Raw genomic sequence first — 19,492 nt, forward strand, 5'->3', positions numbered from 1 at the left:
TTGGCTAAGTCAGTGTTGCTATGAGATGCCAAACAAACAGAGCGATGTTTTGATAGTGCCACTGAGGACAAAATACACAGGAAAACCAAGTCAAAGCATTTCTGAATGAGTTATGTTGGCATTGCAGATATAAGTTGGCTGGTTGGTGTGGTGGTAGTGGTTCTGGATGGAAATTTATGCTGTCATCTAAACAAAGAATGTCGAGCCACAAGTGAGAAAATGTATTGTTATAAACATACTTCTAGAAACACTTCTGTGATTAACAGCAAAGATAATAAATATAACAAGAATGGGCATTGCGATTACTGTGAATGGGAGAAGTGCAATGCTGTGGGGACGGAAGTCCCGCCTTCCAGTAAAAAGAACCAATCAATAAAGTCTCTGGGGGAGGAGCACTGTATATAGTCTTTTTACAGTCCTTTTAGGAAAAAACGTTTCTAAAAAAGAGTTTTTTTTTTGTGATTGTTGTGGGCAAACATTCTTGATCTTGCGGAAAGTTTTCTTTAAAAAATGCGATTGAATATGCGGTATATTTATGCAATTTTATGCTATGAAACTGCGAGAACTTGCAAAAATTGCGAGAACTTGCAAAAATTGTTTGCAGCTTTTGCAGTTTTTCGGCAACAAGGGACATGGTAAATGCAACATTTTTCAGCTTTCTGCTTAGATATTTGTAATTTATGATACGAGGATTGTGAAATCATGCAAGCCATAAATTGCAGGAAATTTACGCTGTGAAAGTGCGGCGTATTAGAAAAAATGCGAACTTTGGCTGATTATGCGTTGAATCATGCGATTACGTTTTTCTGGAGGGACTGTTATTATACGCTTTCAAACCTGTGTGCTTGTGCAGTAGTTGAAACGACCTCGAAATAAGGTGGTTTTAGCCAAATTTGACCTTTGAGTTACAAGACAGTTTTTAAAGGCTTAATTGTTGGTCGGAGATTATAGCTAATTAATTTAGAGATATCTGCCTTTTCCCATTCAAGTACGTTGGACTTTAGTCTTGCATGACTGAAAAACCTGCCCCAAGGTGTTGCAAAAATGGCTGCCAAGTGGCGCGACTTCCCTAACGGGACTGTTAACAAGAACATTGTATATTTTCTTGTTATTTGCAAATGAAGAGTTTGGTTCCAAAACCATATAACTCATTTTTCAAAACATGTTTATCATTATGAAATTGTGTTTTTATTGTGTTTTATTGTGCTACTCAGCTGTTTTTTTTGCTATACACTGCTATTTTCAAGAAAAACATTTCTTTGTATTTTTGTCTTGTTTTCAGTAAAAATATCAAAAAATTCTTAAATTAAGATGCTTTTTCTTGGTGAGCAGACCGACCCAAAAAAATAAGTCTAGTTTTAGACAAAAATATCACATTTAAGTGATTTTGGGGATAAAACAAGCAAAAAAAAATCTGCCAATGAGGTAAGCAAATTTTTCTTGAATTTTTCTTGAATTTAGTGTTTAAGAAAAATGTTCAAGATTTTTTTGCTTACCCAATTGGCAGATTTTTTTGCTTGTTTTATGCACATATGAAGGCTTAAATCAAAATAAACCAGCTGAAGTTTGAATGATATTAATTGGAATGCACATTCAAAAAACAAAATTTTTGAAAAATTTAAAAAGTTAAGAGTTATCTGGTTTTGGAATTAACCTCTTCGTTTGCAAATAACAAACAATATTTATACACAGCAAAAATGATTTTTAAGAAAAAAAAATCTTAGTATTTTTGTCTTGTTTTCAGTAAAAATCTAAAAAAATTTAAATGAATCTGATTTTTCTTGATGAGCAAAACGACCCAAAAGAATAAGTCTAGTTTTAAGACCAAAAATATCAAATTTCAGTCATTTTGTGCATAAAGCAAGCAAAAAATCTTCCAATGGGGTAAGCAAATTTTTCTTGAATTTACTGTTTAAGAAAAATTTTCACGTTTAATTGCTTACCACATTTGCAGATTTTTTTGGTTGTTTTATGCACAAAATCACTTAAATTTGATATTTTTGGTCTAAAAACTAGACTTATTTTCTTGGGTCGTTTTGCTCATCAAGAAAATACATCTTAATTTAAGAATTTGTAGATTTTTGTACTAAAAAAAAACAATACAAGAAAACTAAGTAAAAAGGTAATTTTTTGAAATGTTGTTGTGGGACCATTGTGATATTTTTCACAATTAAGCACTTATTAAAATTATAAAATTATCTGATAAAATTATCAATATTATTTATGTTATTCGATTTCTTTTCATTTAATTTCATATAAACTTGTATGAATTTCTTTACCAAATCACCATAAATTATATTTGGTTGTAGTTCCCAACAAATACTACAATGAAGTAATTTTACTTCTTGCAATTTACATTTTTTTAACTTCTTGAAATTTATAATTGTACTATTTTAATAACACATCAGATTTGTATGCCCTAGAGTAATTCAAGTAATGAAATAATGGCATTGGCAAAGAAATGTCAATGTCTGTAAAATACCCGTGGACTTAGTCGCCATGAAATGGAAGTAGCGATTGCCTTATCTTCCATGTGGTGATGTATATCCAGTTGAAAACGGCTTCTTAAATTAAATTAGGCAGGGCTGGATTTGAATTTGTCTATTGAGATCTGATTGGATCATTTGAAGTTGGGTCGTGTTGCTAATTGCTAATTGCAGCGATCTTCTTCCGGACCCCGCCCACCTGCCATACTGTATGACCGGAACTAAAGAGAGATCGTTTTGAGGAGGGGAGAAGATTTGCGTTTTTGATTAAAGATTATGAGGGCACATTAATATTTTTTTTAAATAATGGAGCTCACAGATAAGTCATTTGTAAAAATAAAATCGCAATATTCCAAAATAAATTAGAATTTTTCATTTTTCATTTTATTTTCATGGCGACTTTAATTTACTCTATGCAAAAAATATATTTAAATATCTATTTATTTTCCGTCAAAATTTTGACCAGGTAAAGTGTGCCTTGGCATGAACTCTGTTGCGCTCTGGTTCGCCATCACAGTGCCCACTGTCAGGACTTTATGGACGATGTGTTAAAGATAATTTCCCCCCTCCCTACTGCAGACACTCAAGGGCAATTCCCATGCAGACTCATTCAGGCAGGTTTAGGTAGCCTCTTAAGCTTCTGCGCTCATTAATCACACTGGAAACGGGCCTGTCAGGTATCCGCAGTACAACCCTGGGCCTTTAGCACACACACAAACCTGGTGAGACTGGCGTAATTACAGTACAGGCCTGTGATGCTGAGTATATTACCATCACAACTGCAGAGAGAAGATGAATGCACGGCATGCTTTCATCAAGCACATTTCAGACCTCAAGGTCCGCCTTCAGATTTTAACACTTTTTGAATTCGTTCCCACACCTGCTAGTGGCGGCTCAATTAAGATGTTACAGGACATGTTCTTTTGTTATATGAATGGGATTGTTGAGATGAATTTCCCTTGCATATACTGTATGTAAAAACAGCACAGGACAAAGTTGCATATGCTTGGTCACGAAACCTCCTCACATTTTGGTTTTAGATCTTTAAATCTTCTTCCTTGTGATAAATTTGTTTTCTTTGGAAAGCAGTTTTTTTCTGAGATTCCCATTGTTGTAATGTTGCAGTTACTAATAAAGTTACCGGCCAGCTGCTGAGCAACTTGTGTTATTTACATGCCAATGTGTCGGTTTTAACTAATGTTTGGTGCTTGTCGTGTGTTGATTTTGGACCCTACATTGCACTGTTGCAACATGCAATCCAGAACTTAGTTTGATGTAATGTGGTGTTCACGCAGTTTGTTGTTTTCAAAAGCCGTAAGTGTCTTAACCTCTTTAAAATCTTTTTTATGGTTTTATTTCCCGTCGAAGCTGTTAACGTGGGAAACCAGCAGGAGAATCCAGGCATTGGAATGTCAGGAAAACGAATCCAATGGATTCTGAACTTCAAGCTGTGAAATGTGCTTTGTTTAGTCGTGATGATCGAGTTTGCGGTAAGGTTAGTTTGCGAGCCGATTTCAGCCCTCCCGCTGCAGATAAACCTCAGTTTGCTCTGGCTGGCACGGTGCATTCTTGCAGTGGGGATTTGGAGAAGAAGGGTGGCCCAGAACTTAACCAGAACTGTAACTGTCTCTTTCTCTCCTCACCACCTCTCTCAGGACAGGCAAGAGTTTGTTCTTGCCCGTCTCGCATAACCGTAGGACATCTGGAACTTTTGCTCTTGCCAACTGCAGGAAGTACTGTGTTTTTTTTAGGAGAGTGAAATTTGCAAATGGCACGCATGGTACAAAGTCGGTTGCTCTTGCGTTTGTGTGTCAATACTTTCTAATAGTTGACACTTTGTTGTCCATTTTAAGTGTAAATGTGATCTGTAGAGTACGTACGTAGCCTTTTTGTTTTCATTTATGCGTTTATAGACTTTGCTGCAAGGTGCTTTTCTGAACTGACATTTTGCAAGCTTTCAGCAGCTGTGATTCTTCATCTGTGACTCGAGTGTTTGCTGTTAGAAATGTCGGCTCGAAATTCATCACAAACAATTATTTGCTTTGAACAGCCTTTGGGTGTCGAGTAATTATGCATCAGTTTCCCTCTAATTTAATCGGAAATAGGACAAAGGCGCTTCGACGGAAAATGTGCTCGTGACGTCACACGATTCGCAGCGGCTTCGGCTCTCTTCTAATTTGTGCGCCACATGAATCGCCTCCAGGCTATATTAAAGCTCTCCGTGCATTTATGTTGACACGTCAATTTTCACTTGAAATTTACAGGATTAAGACGGAGAGGCTGGGGAAATCTGGAAGGAATTGAACTTGAGCTTTAAACACAATTACACTAATCAGCCCGGAGGTTGCAATTTGTGACTTAATACCTGCTAATAACAGCCGGGGTTCATGCTGAAGCAACAGCGGGGCTTAGCATGGAAGAAGGGAGGAAAGCAAGCATTTGAAGTCTGCTCTTTTGTGTAGTTCTCAACTGATATGTTCAAGCAGGCGAAAACAAAAACATAGATGCCCAACCCAAGTTTGTACAAAGGTGCACAACTGCCTAAAAGGTCATAATAGTCTTAATTTTCTATGCACAGTGTACTTTATATGTGACCTTGGAGTTGAACAGGTTTATTTGTAGCAAAAGGCAAAAATATATTGTATGGGTCAAAATTATAGATTTTTATTTTATGCCAAAAATCATTAGGATATAAATAGGGATTCATAACGATTAATCGTGATTAATCTATAGCAGAATAAAAGTTTTTGTTTACATCATATACTGTATGTGTGTGTGAACTGTGTATAATAACTTTGTATAGATTAATGCACACATGTGCATGTGTTTATACATCTCCATATTTATGTATAATTTATATTATATATAAATATAAATACTTAATATAATATATATGTTTCTTAAAATGATACATGCATGTGTGCATATTTATATATACATAATTATGATACACAGTTTTCACACATATATGATGTAAACAAAAACATTTATTATGCTATAGATTAATCGCGATTAATCGTTATGCATCCCTAGATATAAAGTAAGGATCATGGTCCATAAAGATATTTAGTATTTTACCATAAATATATATAAAAAATTATCATTAGTAATACGTGCTGCAAATGACTTAATTCTTACAACTTTAAAGTAAATTTTCTCAATATTTTGATTATTTGCACCCTCAGATTCCAGATTTTCAAACAGTTGTATCTAAGCCAAATATTGTCCTATACTAACAAACCATACATCAATGGAAAGCTTTTAATTTATTTATATCATTTGATGTATGCAAAAAAATGACCCTTGTGGCTGGTCTTGTGGTCCAGGGTCACATGTGTATGTATATATTCTTTATCTTCATTATTTCGTCCAAGGCAACAAAATATTTTTGTTTATTAAATAGATATTTTATTATAATATATCCATGTTTAGGGACACTTGACTACAATGATTTCTTGAAATATACATTTGTCTTTATTACATAAAGAAAACAAAGACTTTTTATGCTCCGAACACAATTGTAAACCATCGCATCCTCGATTTCAGGGGCGTTTCACAAGATCTTGGGCCCTATGCATAGACAGTCCTGATGGGCCCCCATGCCCCACCCTCATAATATATTCCAGACTTTTTAAGGGCCCTTTCTTCCTTTGGGGCCCTGGTAATCAGTACTGGTTTTACCCCCAGTCTGATGCCCCTGCTCGCTTTAGATTACTTGCGGGATTTAATTTCTGTTTAATGCGAATTTTTCGCATGAGTTGAATATTTACAACTTGCGCCAAGACTCGTTTGAGGTGAAAAGCGCATGTTTCAGTGGCGGCCGGTGACTTCTTTTTTTGAGTGTGCACGATGGGAAGTTCGTCATAACCGCGTGCCATACAAGCCCTGAAAAGTGAAGCCAAAACGTCTCGATCAACCCCAAGTGACTAGTCCCAGTATAGGTCATAAACCCCGCCTCCCTCATGTTATTCATTGGGTCTTGAGACCACCTAAACAATTTAATTACACTTCAATTATCTTTTTTCTGAAGCTGGTTTCCGTCATTTACTGTAGTTTTTTTTCACGCTGATGTAAATTGAAGTGTTTGTTTTTAAAATAAGTTTGTTTTTAATTAGTTATTTAATATTATAAAAACAGTGGTGTCACATCATGATTGACAGCTGTGAAATGGGCATTCTGGGAGAGCGAGGGACTGCGCAGCACTGGTCCCAAAATCACTACTGCGCAGACTCAAGACCCAAGATGTCAGCGCCGTATCGGGACACTGGCGGCTTGACTTTTCACTACAGTCTATGGTCACAACATGTACGTCATGTGTGTGGTTCGTAATTTCAAAATATGTGTTCTGCGGGTCAAGTGATCCTATGTGCATCACGTATCTTGTCAAAATAAGTCCTTTCTGCAGACGCGTCTAAAGGGTTTATGATAAAAAAGACGGTCGCGTTTGCCAGATTTCATGCGTAATCAGAGGTTTCTGTTGATGGAGTGTCTTGGGTGTATTTTGTGAACGTGAGCGTTTTGACGCGTGTGCAGCAGGCACTTATTTTAACAAAACACGTGATGCACATGGTTCACATGACGTAACAAACACATATTTTGAAAAACACGAGCAGCACATATGACACTCCAAACACATATTTTGAATTTGTGCCCCCCAGAAGAGCAGTCACGAGCTGCCACTGGCGTGTTTTCCTGGCAATCACACCGCCCAGTTCGCATAATTTGCATGGCCTGCCGAGTTCGCGTCTATTCGCGTCTTTGCATTTACTTTGTATGTAATCTACTTGTGCAAACTGTTAAATTCACGTTTGGTGTGTACGCCCCATTAGATCATTATTTATTTATTTATAACGTCATTCCAGCATCTGTGGCTACATTAATTTTTACATTCAATTCAATTTATACACATTTAGTCCACACAAGTTCTATAAACAATTTGGGAAAGGTTCATTTGGAATTCCCAATTCAGGCCTCAGAAAAACCTCTAGACCCATCCAAGGCTCAAACCAAGGACCTTCCTGCTGTAAATCAACAGTGCAACCCACTGAGCCACTGTGCAGCCCTATGCTAGTTTTATTGTGGTAGTAGACAAACATACAGACTACTATTCTCTTAAAATGGACATGGCTTGTGATGAGCCGCACCCCTGCCCGCACACGCTGTGTCCACTCAACACAGCCTCTGTTTTCCTTCTAAGAGCTCATTTCCCTTATCTGGATCTAAGTGATTTTTAATAGCTGTAGGGTGATAGCTTCTGTATGTCATTTCCTTTCATCCTGACTTTGTTGTGCTGATAACTTCACGCTGCTCGCACATTCACAGCATTCTGATCTTCATCTCATTTTAAGCAACCTTCATCATTGGTGAAAAAAGACACACCTTCACCAATAATGCAACCATGCTCTCTTACCACATACAAGGATTTACTGGAGATTTACTCTATTGGCTTGTGTCCTTTAACGTGTCTGTTCTATAGGAATGCAATAAATATCAGCACACTTTCAAGCATGATTGCAAGACACCTTATGTTGTATTTTCCAGGTCATTTAAGAACTTTATTGATCCCTTACTTTGTAAAAGTGGTACTGCTTCATCAAACTTCCCGGTAGGGTCACCGTCACCCCTCTCTGAGCCTCGAGAGCCGAGTTTAGGGACAGGCAGACATCAGCAGATATCACGGTCCACTGGAGCAGACGTGTCAAAGTTCGGTCCGTTTTTCATGCGTACTGTAAGCCACGATTTTGCCAACTCGGCAGTTTTTAGAACGAGGCATGAAGTCGTGCCTGCTGCCAAGAAGAAAGCTCATCCATTTCCTCAACAGCTTCTTGCTGTGGCCTGTACTTCCTGCTAATAATATTACAATTCAAAAAGAGGTCAAGCTGTACTGCCGACCCCTCAAAACAGTGTAGCTGGAAGAGAATTTGTTTCATTATTCTATGCATTGGATCAATAGCTTTAAATGGGAAATGAAAGTAAATCTATTGAAAGCTTTGGTATGATGAGCTTTCTTTCAGTGGCTGGGTCAAAGCGTCAAATATCGAAATTAATGCTTTTAAATGCACACAAAATTATGTTTATTGCACATCTTTACTTTATTGCTCATGTTGCTTTGTGTGAAAAAGCATGCTTGAATAACACGGCTTACATATTAGTTAGGTACTTTATGAATTATGTTTCTCCTGGGAGACATTTGCTTTGAATTGTCATTTTATTTAATGGAAAGTTAAAATTGGCTATGTGAAGATGATATCTAATCTGCATACACAAATGAAATGGGGAAAAAATGAATAAAAAGACCATGCTGGAAATTTTATAACTCAGCCCATCAGAGTGATGGATAATAATGATTTTAGTGCAACCTTTGTGCAGTTCATCACAGTACTGCACGAAATAAACACCAGAATAAGATGACCAGATTTTTCCTCATTAGTCCATTCAATTTTAACGTTCCCAGACACGTTGACCAGCCAGTCAAATTTTAAGTGGAAACTTTGTCGGCAACGTCCTAGCAACCACATAGCAATACGAGCAAATACTGAGGACAGCCGTATAGCAACGCCTTGGAAACCACCCAGGACACCCTATCACCTTAGTTTTGTGCAGGAGTCACATTTTCCTGAAAATGTACAAATAATTGGTCTGCCTATAAAAAATATAAGCTGTACTGTTGCTAATCCTTCACCCTCGCTAATGCATGGCATTAATGGCAGGATGCCGAGCTAACTTTAACAGAGATGTCTGGGAACGTTCCTATCACTTACGAGAAGTGCCACTCTTATATCTACCTTGTTTGATAAGTATAACCACAAGATTGGCTTTTCAGAACGGAAAGCTCTTTAAGGAATGATTGAAGTTATGGAAGTATGGCTTTCCCAACATACTGTAAAGCTTTTAGATAAAGTAGCATTTAAACTTGGCATAGGGGCACATGCAAAATTCATGCCTTACAGGTATAAACTTGGCTAGGCTTTTAGCCAGAGCTAAAAATAAGTCAAAATGTGAAATATTTATCTTGCGGATTTAGTTTCACATTATGTTGTGGTTTTAGTTTTGTTCACAGTTGTGCAGTGAACACAGTAAAAAGATTCACAGTCCATTGTTTTATAGCAGATGCACCAAAAATCTGTGCTGAAACCAAAAAGTCTGGATGAACTCGAAGAGTTTAAAAATCGAAGAGTAAAAAAAATTGAATAGTTTTTGTGTTATTATACTTTTTAATTTCATTAAATTATTGACCATACCCCTGACCCAATAAACATTAGCAACTATGTTTAAGGTCCTGTTGTATTACATCCAACATCTGAAATTGTCATCGAAGGTGGAATTATGACCAAAAGGTTCTATTTTGGTCTCATCTGACCACATGACTTTCTCCCATGACTCCTCTGGATCATCCAAATGGTCATTGGCAAACTTAAGATGGACCTGGACATGTGCTGGTTTAAGCAGGGGAACCTTCCGTGCCATTTATGATTTCAAACCATGACGTCTTAGTGTATTACCAACAGTAACCTTGGAAACGGTAGTCCCAGCTCTTTTCAGGTCATTGACCAGCTCCTCCCGTGTAGTTCTGGGCTGATTTCTCACCTTTCTTAGGAGCAATGAGACCCCAAGAGATGTCCGAGGGAGATTGACAGTCATTTTTAGCTTCTTCCATTTTCCAATGATTGCTCCAACAGTGCACCTTTTTTCACCAAGCAATTTCCCCGTAGCCCTTTCCAGCCTTGTGGAGGTGTACAATTTTGTCTCCAGTGTCTTTTTTAGAGCTCTTTGGTCTTAGCCATGTTAGTAGTTGGATTCTTACTGATTGTAGGGGGTTGACAGGTGTCTTTATGCAGCTAATGACCTAAAACAAGGGGAATCTAATTTAGGATAATAAATGGAGTGGAGTTGGACATTTTAAAGGCAGACTAACAGGTCTTTGAGAGTCAGAATTCTAGCTGATAGACAGGTGTTCAAATGCTTATTTGCAGCTGTATCATACAAATAAATAGTAAAAAAATCCAAGTGGGAGAACTTGCAAAATAGCAGGGTGTTCAAATACTTATTTTCCTCACTGTATATACATAGCTCAAATTGAGTAAAGAGCATTCTTTACAACTTACCAGATTGTCCAACCTCCTCACTCACTTTCTTCCAAGCAAGATCCTTTTTATTCCTGATTTTATAAAAGATGTGTCGTACAGCTCTGGGTGTCCACATACAGCAACAATGATTTTGTCCTCCATTGTTGTTTCGTATTTCTGCCTCTGCTCGCTATGTTATAATTATGTCACTACTGAAGCAAGCTCCTGATTGGATAAGGCAGCGCGAATAGCCACCAAAGTTCAGATTTTTGAATTGCGCGAATCATGCATTACATGCATCAAACACCCGAAATGCTCAACTCGCACCACGTCATTCCAATGAAGCGTTAAGCGTGAGAGATTTACATGTTAAGTCAATGCAGGAGGTCTATTGCGTCTTTGCTTTGACTTAACATGTTAATCACTCGCACTTAAGGCTTCATTCACGTCTGGGGTGAACGCACTATAAGAGTCATGCACGAGTCTCCGACACTAGAGACACAGATAGCTTTTTGGTGCATTCCTATTGTTTTGTATTTACATTTATGCATTTGGCCGATCATTTTATTCAAATATGACTTAAAGTGCATTCAAAGTATGAGATTCAAACCCCATTCCTAATGCAATGCCGTACCAGTCAAGCTAATGCTCAGGTAAACACATCAGCAGAGAAAGTCCAGCACCGAATTACCAAATAGGCATGACCCTCACTGTGAATGTTTTCATCTTGGTTTAATACCAACCAGGCCTGTACGCTGCCTCTGTGTCAGGCCTGTTCTGACTCGCTTCATTTCGCTCCCGAGAGCGTGCGTGTTTGCAAACTGTTTAACAGAAAGCATTCTCCACTGCGGGTATTCATTTGCAGAGTTTACACGTCGACGGAGTTGATTAAACTTTGGGCGAGTTGCTGTGCCAAGCTGGAAGTTGTTCAGTTGCTGGTTTGCATCATATTTCGGAGAGAATCAGAGTTCATGAGCACAATGTGTGGCCTGAGAGACTCTCCATTGCGAGGATTAATTCGATGTTTGGATACTTGGTTATTTAACAGTTCTGCAAAATCGGTCTTTAAGGTTCAACTCTACAATTAAGCAGTGTGCATATCTGAGGTCTTGAGAGCAGGCAAAGCGTGTGTGTTTATAGCACACTGATGTGAAAATGTCTATTATCCTTTTCCAATACCCTACCAAGCCCTGGTTTGTTTTGTTTTGTGTGTAGGTAGTGGAAATGATCTCTTGATTTCTCTTCACCACTCAAAACATCTCAGTGGTTTGGGGGAAATGTACCAAAGGATTTTTTATACCAGCGGATAAAGTCTACAAAACCTACATTTAAAGACCTCACAAGTGTGCTTATATGTTGGCAACACCTATTACAAATGTTTGTTTAAATTCAAGCATTGCATGATGTAACTGTTGTACATAAGGCAGTCCCATGATGCATTTTGACGAATATAAATGTTGATTTTAAACCAAACAAAACACTTCAATTTAACACATTGAATATTTTATCAAACATTTATGTGTGCTTGGTATTTTTATGCTCCTTATATTTATATATACAGTATGGTAAGTAGGACAAACTCAACTGTGAATCTGTTTAACACTGTTTGGATGACCGAGGTACTGTGTTTGTACATCAGTCACTTTTTAAGGTTGCATTTCGGTTAGGATGCTGTGCATGCATCACATGGCCACACAGAAACGTCTTACAGCAACATGTATCGTGCTGCTTTAAAATATTGCAACAGAATATCTGACTTGTTTTATCTGTCTTGTCCCACAGCTTCTGAGCCTAACTTGAAGCTTCGATCCAGACTGAAACAGAAAGTGACAGAACGCAGAAGTAGCCCGCTGCTGCGGAGAAAGGACGGGCCTATCACCACTGCTAAGAAACGCTCACTTGACCTGGCAGGTGAGTGAATTCATTACAAGACTTCCATAGCAAACCTTTAAATTAGGACTGTCAAATGACTAATCGAACACAAAATGAATGTTTGGGTTTGAATAATGGCTAATTATTTTGCATATGAAGAGTTTGGTTCCAAAAAAGAAAAAAACTCTGTTTTAAAGGGCACCTATTTCATTGCTTAAAAACAATTTTATTTTGTGTATTTGGTATAATACAATGTGTTCAAAAAATGTTTCACATATCGTACATCTTTGAAGCTCCCGATATCCTTGCCTTCCTCAAACGCTCTGATTTTGTACAAAACTCACCGATCTGAAAAGCCCTGTGTCCCTGCAATACTTAGTATTTTTTGTCTTTTTTCAGTAAAAATATCTAAAAATTCTTAAATTAAGATGTATTTCCTTATTGAGCAAAATGACATTGAAAAATAAGTCACATTTTTTTTAAACAACAAATATAAAATGTAAGCGAATTTGTGCTTTAAACAAGCAAAACAAAAATGCCAATGGAATAAGAAACATTTTCTTGAATTAAGTGTTTATGAAAAAAGTAAACTTATTTCAAGAATTTTTTTCTTATTCCGTTGGCAGCTTTTTTTACTTGTTTTAAGCACTAATTTACGTAGGGGTGCACTGCAAAAAATTATCAAAAAAATCTTAAATTAAGATGTATTTTCTTAATGAGCAAAATGACCTTGAAAAATATGTCAAATTTTTTAAATAACAAATATAAAATGTAAGCAAATTTGTGGTTTAAACAAGCAAAACAAAAATGCCAATGGAATAAAAAACATTTTCTTAAATTAAGTGTTAATGAAAAAAGTAAACTTATTTCAAGAATTTTTTTCTTATTCCGTTGGCAGTTTTTTTAACTTGTTTTAAGCACTAATTTACGTAGGGGTGCACTGCAAAAAATGATTTTCAAAATCATTTGAATACAAAATCGTAGTATTTTGTCTTGTTTTCAGTAAAAATATCTACAAATTCTTAAATTAAGATGCTTTTTCTTGATGAGCAAAACGACCCAAGAAAATAAGTCTAGTTTTTAGACCAAAAATATCAAATTTAAGTGATTTTGTTCATAAAACAAGCAAAAAAAAATCTGCCAATGGGGTAAGCAAATTTTTCTTACATTTTTCTTGAATTTAGTGTTTAAGAAAAAGTTTCAAGATTTTTTTGCTTAACCCATTGGCAGATTTTTTCTTAATTCTTAAGAATTTGTAGATAGTTTTACTGAAAACAAGACAAAAATCCTAAATAAGAAAGTCATTTTTTTGCAGTTTGATTGCCAGCTAATCTGTATGTTGTGATCTGACCTAAATACCTTTTATGTCAGTCGGAAATGTAACGCTCCTTATCATGTTTGTAAGCATTGCATTGCGAGTGAATCTGACAGGAGTTTACTTATAGGCTGTATTTTAGAAGCGTGTTCACGTCAACCGGCCCAGGAAGTAAACTGTTGCCTACAAACCGTGTGTTTGTTGTAGTCCAAGAAAAGAGATTTATGCTGAAAACGATAACTCGCGTCATTGTTTACTTTGGTGTTTGTACCTTTTGCATATCGTTAACTCTTTCACCGCCAGCGTTTTTAAAAAAAGTTGCCAGCCAGCGCCAGCGTTTTTCATGATTTTCAAGTTTAATGCCTTCCAGAAAATGTTCTTCTTTAAATATATAAACATACAATATACCAAATGAAAGAACAGACCCTCTGCTTTCAAACAAAAAAAAAACCGTTTCATCCTACCTTTAGTGGTTCTTTTGCAATCAGCTTTTGAATATGGGTAGGTTTCTGCAAAAACACCATATTTTGAGCAAAAAGCAGAGATAATTCCATTTTTGTGACGGACTTTTTATAGAGATCCCATTCAGAGCGATCTTTAAAACAGACACGGACATGCAGCCGCTTGCCATAGGGCAATACTTCCGGTTTTAAAAAGTTCGGAAGGGCGCCACCTGGTGGATAATAGCGGTATTGCGGAAAGACGGAAAATCTCGTCATTGGCGGGGAAGCGTTTTCTCTTAATTGACGAGATATCTCGTCAATGGCGGGGAAAGAGTTAACATGTACTAATGCACACTTACATACCAAAGGAAATGTAAAAACATGAATTGGACAATAGGTGCCCTTTAAAATTTTTTGTCAAAACATGTTTATTATTATGTATCATTTTTTTATTGTGCTACTTAGCTGTATTTTGTTTAGTTATGAATGCTTAAATCAAAAGGAATCAACTGCAGTTTGATTGCTATTAACTCTTTCCCAGCCATTGACGAGTTAACTCGTCAATTAAGAGAAAACGTTTCCTTGCCAATGACGAGTAAACTTGTCAATTAAGAGAAACGTTTCCTTACCAATGATGAGTTTTTTTGGCAATCCATATTTCCGCTATTATCCACCAGGTGGCGCTCTTACCCAACTTATAAAACCTAGAAGTATCCCCTTAGGGCAAACACTTCAAACTCTGTGTATGTTTTGCTGATCGCTCTGAATCTGATCTCTATCAAAAGTCCTTCGCAAAAATGCAATTATCTCAGCTTTTTTGCTCAAAATTTTGTATTTTTGAAGAACCTACCCATATTTGAATGGTGATAAAAGAGAAAAAATAAAGGTAGTATGAAACTTTTTTTAAAGCAGAGGGTCTGTTCTTTCATTTGATATATTGTATGTTTATATATTTAAAGAAGAACATTTTCTGGAAGGCATTAAACTTTTGTGAAAATCATAAAAAATGCTGCCGGCGCTGGCTGGCAAATCATATATAAATAATCTGACACTAGTTCAGCATTGACTTGAAACAAAGTTCAGTGTTGAAGTTCAAGTTGTGTTTTCTTTCCAGAATCTGCATGCAACAGTGCTCCTGGTTCTGGTCCAAGTTCACCCAACAACAGTTCAAACAACATCACCAATGAGAACGGCATCACTGGATCCATCTCCAACAGTACAGTGGAGGTACAGCTCTGTGCAAACTTTACACTACTGCTGTGTGCTACAATTTTATTCTGAAGACAAATGCTGTCATTTTTCCCCAAACCCTTAGAAGGCTTATCTCTTATGTTAGGAAGCTCCAAGTAATAGTGGTGTTACTCTGGGAAGTTTTCCTGGCTTTTACCGTGCAAGTTTCTCCGACACGGACAGTCTCTCTTCTGTCAGCGGGGTCCGGGGAACAGCTAGACAGCTGTTTATTTTCACACGTAGGGTTTATTTATCCGTGCATATGTTTGCTTGTGTCATTTCAGACATCTTTGGCACACAGACTGGCGGGCAGAGAGGGTCCTGTTAGCCAGCTGTCTCTCTACACATCACCATCCCTTCCCAACATCACTCTGGGCCTGCCAGCCACAGGCCCTTCCAGCGTGAGTCTATCTCAAATTCTCCATCACTGAGGGCCAGCTTGTGTGTATACCCGACCATCAGGGGGCCTTATGGAGCTTTTCAGCTCGGTTGCATTTTAAAAAGAACCTTTTGAGACACAATGACTTACTGACGCAAGCAACCTCCTCTTGGAAATACAAATCTGAGGCTCCTGTTGATTTACGAGTCATTGGATTCTTTTTGTTTTACGATCGCACTCTCTCTCTTTTACTCTCTCTGTTTAAATAGGTGGCATCTGGCCAGCCGGATGGTGACAGGTTGGCAATGCCAGGCTTGCAGCCAGGAATGCCCATAACCACTCCTTTCCTGCCAGGTGCCCACCTGCCTTCTTACCTGGCGGCATCTACCTTAGAGCGAGACGCCAGCTCTGCACACAACACTTATCTTCAGCATATGGTGCTTCTGGAGCAGAACTCCCTTGTCACGGGTCAGTGTCAGTCATAAGTACTTACAGTATAGCTCTGATCTTACCAAGATTACAGATTTGTCAGTTGGAATTGAAAACTTTACTAGTAACGTTTAGTTATGAAAAATGTTACGAGGAAAACAGCAATCGTTTTGCATATTCAAAATTACTTTACTATAAATATAATTCCTGGAAAAGGACATTTATTATAGATGGTTTCAGCAGAAACGGCATAAACAAATGGCTTTTGTGGCCCATACTTAACTTCAGGTACACTGCAAAAAATTACTTAGTATCTGGCAACCGCAAGTGTCACTTTTATCATAAACCATTTAGACGCGTCTGCAGCAGACACTTATTTTGACAAGACACGTGATGCACATAGGTTCACTTGACATGCCGAACACATATTTTGAAAACGTACCACACACATGACGGGCTACATACAGGTTGTGACGAGCTTCGCATCAAGCGCCCTCAAAAAAGAAGTCACCGGCCGCCACTGGTACAAATATCTAAAAAAAAAAATTATCAAAATTCACACTGCAAAAAATTATTTTCAAGAAAAAAATTCTTAGTATTTTTATCTTGTTTTCAGTAAAAATATCTAAAAATTCTTAAATTAAGATGCTTTTACTTGATGAGCAAAACGAACCAAGAGAATAAGTCTAGTTTTTAAACCAAAAATATCAAAATAAAGTGATTTTGTGCATAAAACAAGCAAAAAAAAAATAAATCTGCCAATTTTTCTTAAACATTAAATTCAAGAAAGATTTTTTCTTGTTTTATTCACAAAATCACTTAAGTTTGATATTTTTGTTCTAAAAGCTAGACTTATTTTCTTGGGTCATTTTACTCATCAAGAAAAAGCATCTTAATTTAAGAATTTTAGATATTTTTACTGAAAACAAGACAAAAATAATAAGATTTTTTTACTAGAAAATCATTATTTGCAGTGCATTTACTTAATGAGTAAAATGACCTAAGAAAATAAGAAAAAAAATTTTGATAAAAAAAGATCAAATTTAATTGATTTTGTGCTTAACATAAGCAAAAAATGTGGAAATGGGGTGAGAAAAGTTTTCTTGAAATTTTCTTTAAGTGTTTAATAAAAAAGTAAAATTCCCATAAATGTGATATTTTTGTCTAAAATCTAGACTTATTTTCTAAGGTTATTTTGCTTACCAAGAAAATGCATTTTGATTTAAGAATTTTTTGATATTTGTACTTAAAATGAGACAATCTAGTTTTTAGACCCAAAATATCAAATTTAAGTGATTTTGTGCATAAAACATGCAAACAAATCTGCCAATGGGGTAAGCAAATTTTTCTTGAATTTTTCTTGTTTAAGAAAAATTTTCAAGATTTTTTTTGCTTACCGCATTAGCAGATCTTTATTTAAGAATTTTTAGATATTTTTTACTGAAAACAAGACAAAAATACTAAGAAATTTTTTTCTTGAAAATATTTTTTTCTCTGAACCATTATATGTGGGTGGGACAGGACCCACCCACTTTTTAAAACTAATAATATTAAGCCCACTCCCTTTTAATAATAACAGTAATAATTGTTCATACATCTGCATAAATCTGGTGAAAGGACATACTTAATTTAAACCAGTGTTGGTAAAATAAAGAGAATGTATCTAATAATAAATTTTAATTCGAACAATATTTGAAAAGCTCACATGCAAAATCTGCTAAACGCCACCTCCGTCAAAAATTTGTTAAAGATATTAACCGAATGCTTCCAGCATGCATTATACGTTTATCAAATACTTTTGCTTCAAATCCGCTTAAAGTGCGTCTTGCAGGTTAACCACCACTGTCGATTAATGGGTACATAAATCACTCAAGATATGTGTATAATTTTTAAAATGTCTCAAAAATGGTCTTAAAGACCACTTTTTTTACGTTTTTGGTATTAACGGTTTATTTACGCAATTCTGCGATGACGTCACGTTGGGGAGAAGTGAAGGAAGCCTCAGCCAGAGCCATAGAGATAGATGAGACATTTATTGCTGTTTAATACTTACGTATACAATTTGGAAATCATATATACATCGTAGTAAATATATAATGTGTTATACTGCAAAGTTACCATGATAATTATTATTTATGATATCTGTGGAAATAAATAAAACTTCGCAAATCTGCTGATTCGATCCATTCATGTCCTGACCACCAGGCTAGAGATTTTTAAACATCCTTAATCCACACTTACTAGTCTATCAAATAATATCTCAAATATATTGTTTTGTGAAATAAAAGAATGCTTTGTTATATTGTTTATGCGATAACGAATCACACCATCATTTTATACGCAGCAGTCAGCAGCTGCAGCACACTCGGATCCGACCGCATACATAATAAACAGGCGTTCAGCGGCTTTTTACATCACGACAGACTATGCCATTTGAGGAGGAACCGCTCATTGATCACCGTATTTTTATAAATCCTGTACATGTTTGGACCTGCCGAACAGGTTGAGGACTTTCATATACTTTGTTTAGCAGAGAGGTTGAGCAGTTTGACCAGCGGGCTGCGGGAACCGGACGCATATCACGCCGCCAGACTGTGTTAACTCGAAATGTATAACTATTATCAGATCGACCCACCGGGAACGTCCCGACTCTCTCGATTGCCATTCCGCTACTGGTTGTAAGAAAGTGAGTGCGTTTGGGTCGCTGGTCCCCGCGAACAGATGTGACGTGCCTCACTCACCTTCCAGGATTAGAGACATGCTGCCAAAACCGTTTGTGCTGAAGATCGCATAAAGTTACACCCATTTCAGGCAGGATCATCCCCCTCAAGCCAGCATGCACGAGTATGTTAATTGTTTGTTTACTTTCTACACGAAGATATGCTAACGTTATGCTATCTGGCTGTCTGTCTGCCTATCTCTCTATACTAGCCTATCCATCTGTCTGTCTGTCTGTCTGTCTGTCTGTCTGTCTGTCTGTCTATCTATCTATCTATCTATCTATCTATCTATTTATAATCTGCGCTATCAGAACTGTACTTTACTCGTCTTTCTATAGTCATTCTCAATGCTCTCAATGCGGCTTTGGGAAATTCTCTCCCCAGCGTGACGTCATACAGTGCGTTGTGGGGGAAAGGAGAATCATTGCAAACCGCTGTACTTTTTCATACTTTTTCGGGTTTTGTGATACCCAACAACATAAAATACAATGGATAACAGTTTAAATGTTTATTATCAACAAGCAAATTGCACAAATTCGTTGAAAAATTTTA

At 36.8% G+C, this 19,492-nt stretch overlaps 1 protein-coding gene across 4 annotated transcripts in view; it reads left to right on the forward strand.

Moving 5' to 3' along the window:
- hdac4 (histone deacetylase 4) overlaps positions 1-19,492 on the forward strand; it is a 256,174-nt gene that overhangs the window by 146,920 nt on the left and 89,762 nt on the right. For all 4 annotated transcript variants that reach the window (XM_065252263.1, XM_065252266.2, XM_065252265.2 and 1 more), the window contains 4 exons: positions 12,335-12,463; positions 15,297-15,409; positions 15,697-15,813; positions 16,061-16,259. In XM_065252263.1, coding sequence (XP_065108335.1) covers positions 12,335-12,463; positions 15,297-15,409; positions 15,697-15,813; positions 16,061-16,259 — 558 coding nt within the window. The remainder of the gene's footprint in view (positions 1-12,334; positions 12,464-15,296; positions 15,410-15,696; positions 15,814-16,060; positions 16,260-19,492) is intronic.

Source organism: Paramisgurnus dabryanus, chromosome 15, assembly GCF_030506205.2.
Source record: "Paramisgurnus dabryanus chromosome 15, PD_genome_1.1, whole genome shotgun sequence".
NCBI classification, from domain to species: Eukaryota; Metazoa; Chordata; class Actinopteri; order Cypriniformes; family Cobitidae; genus Paramisgurnus; species Paramisgurnus dabryanus.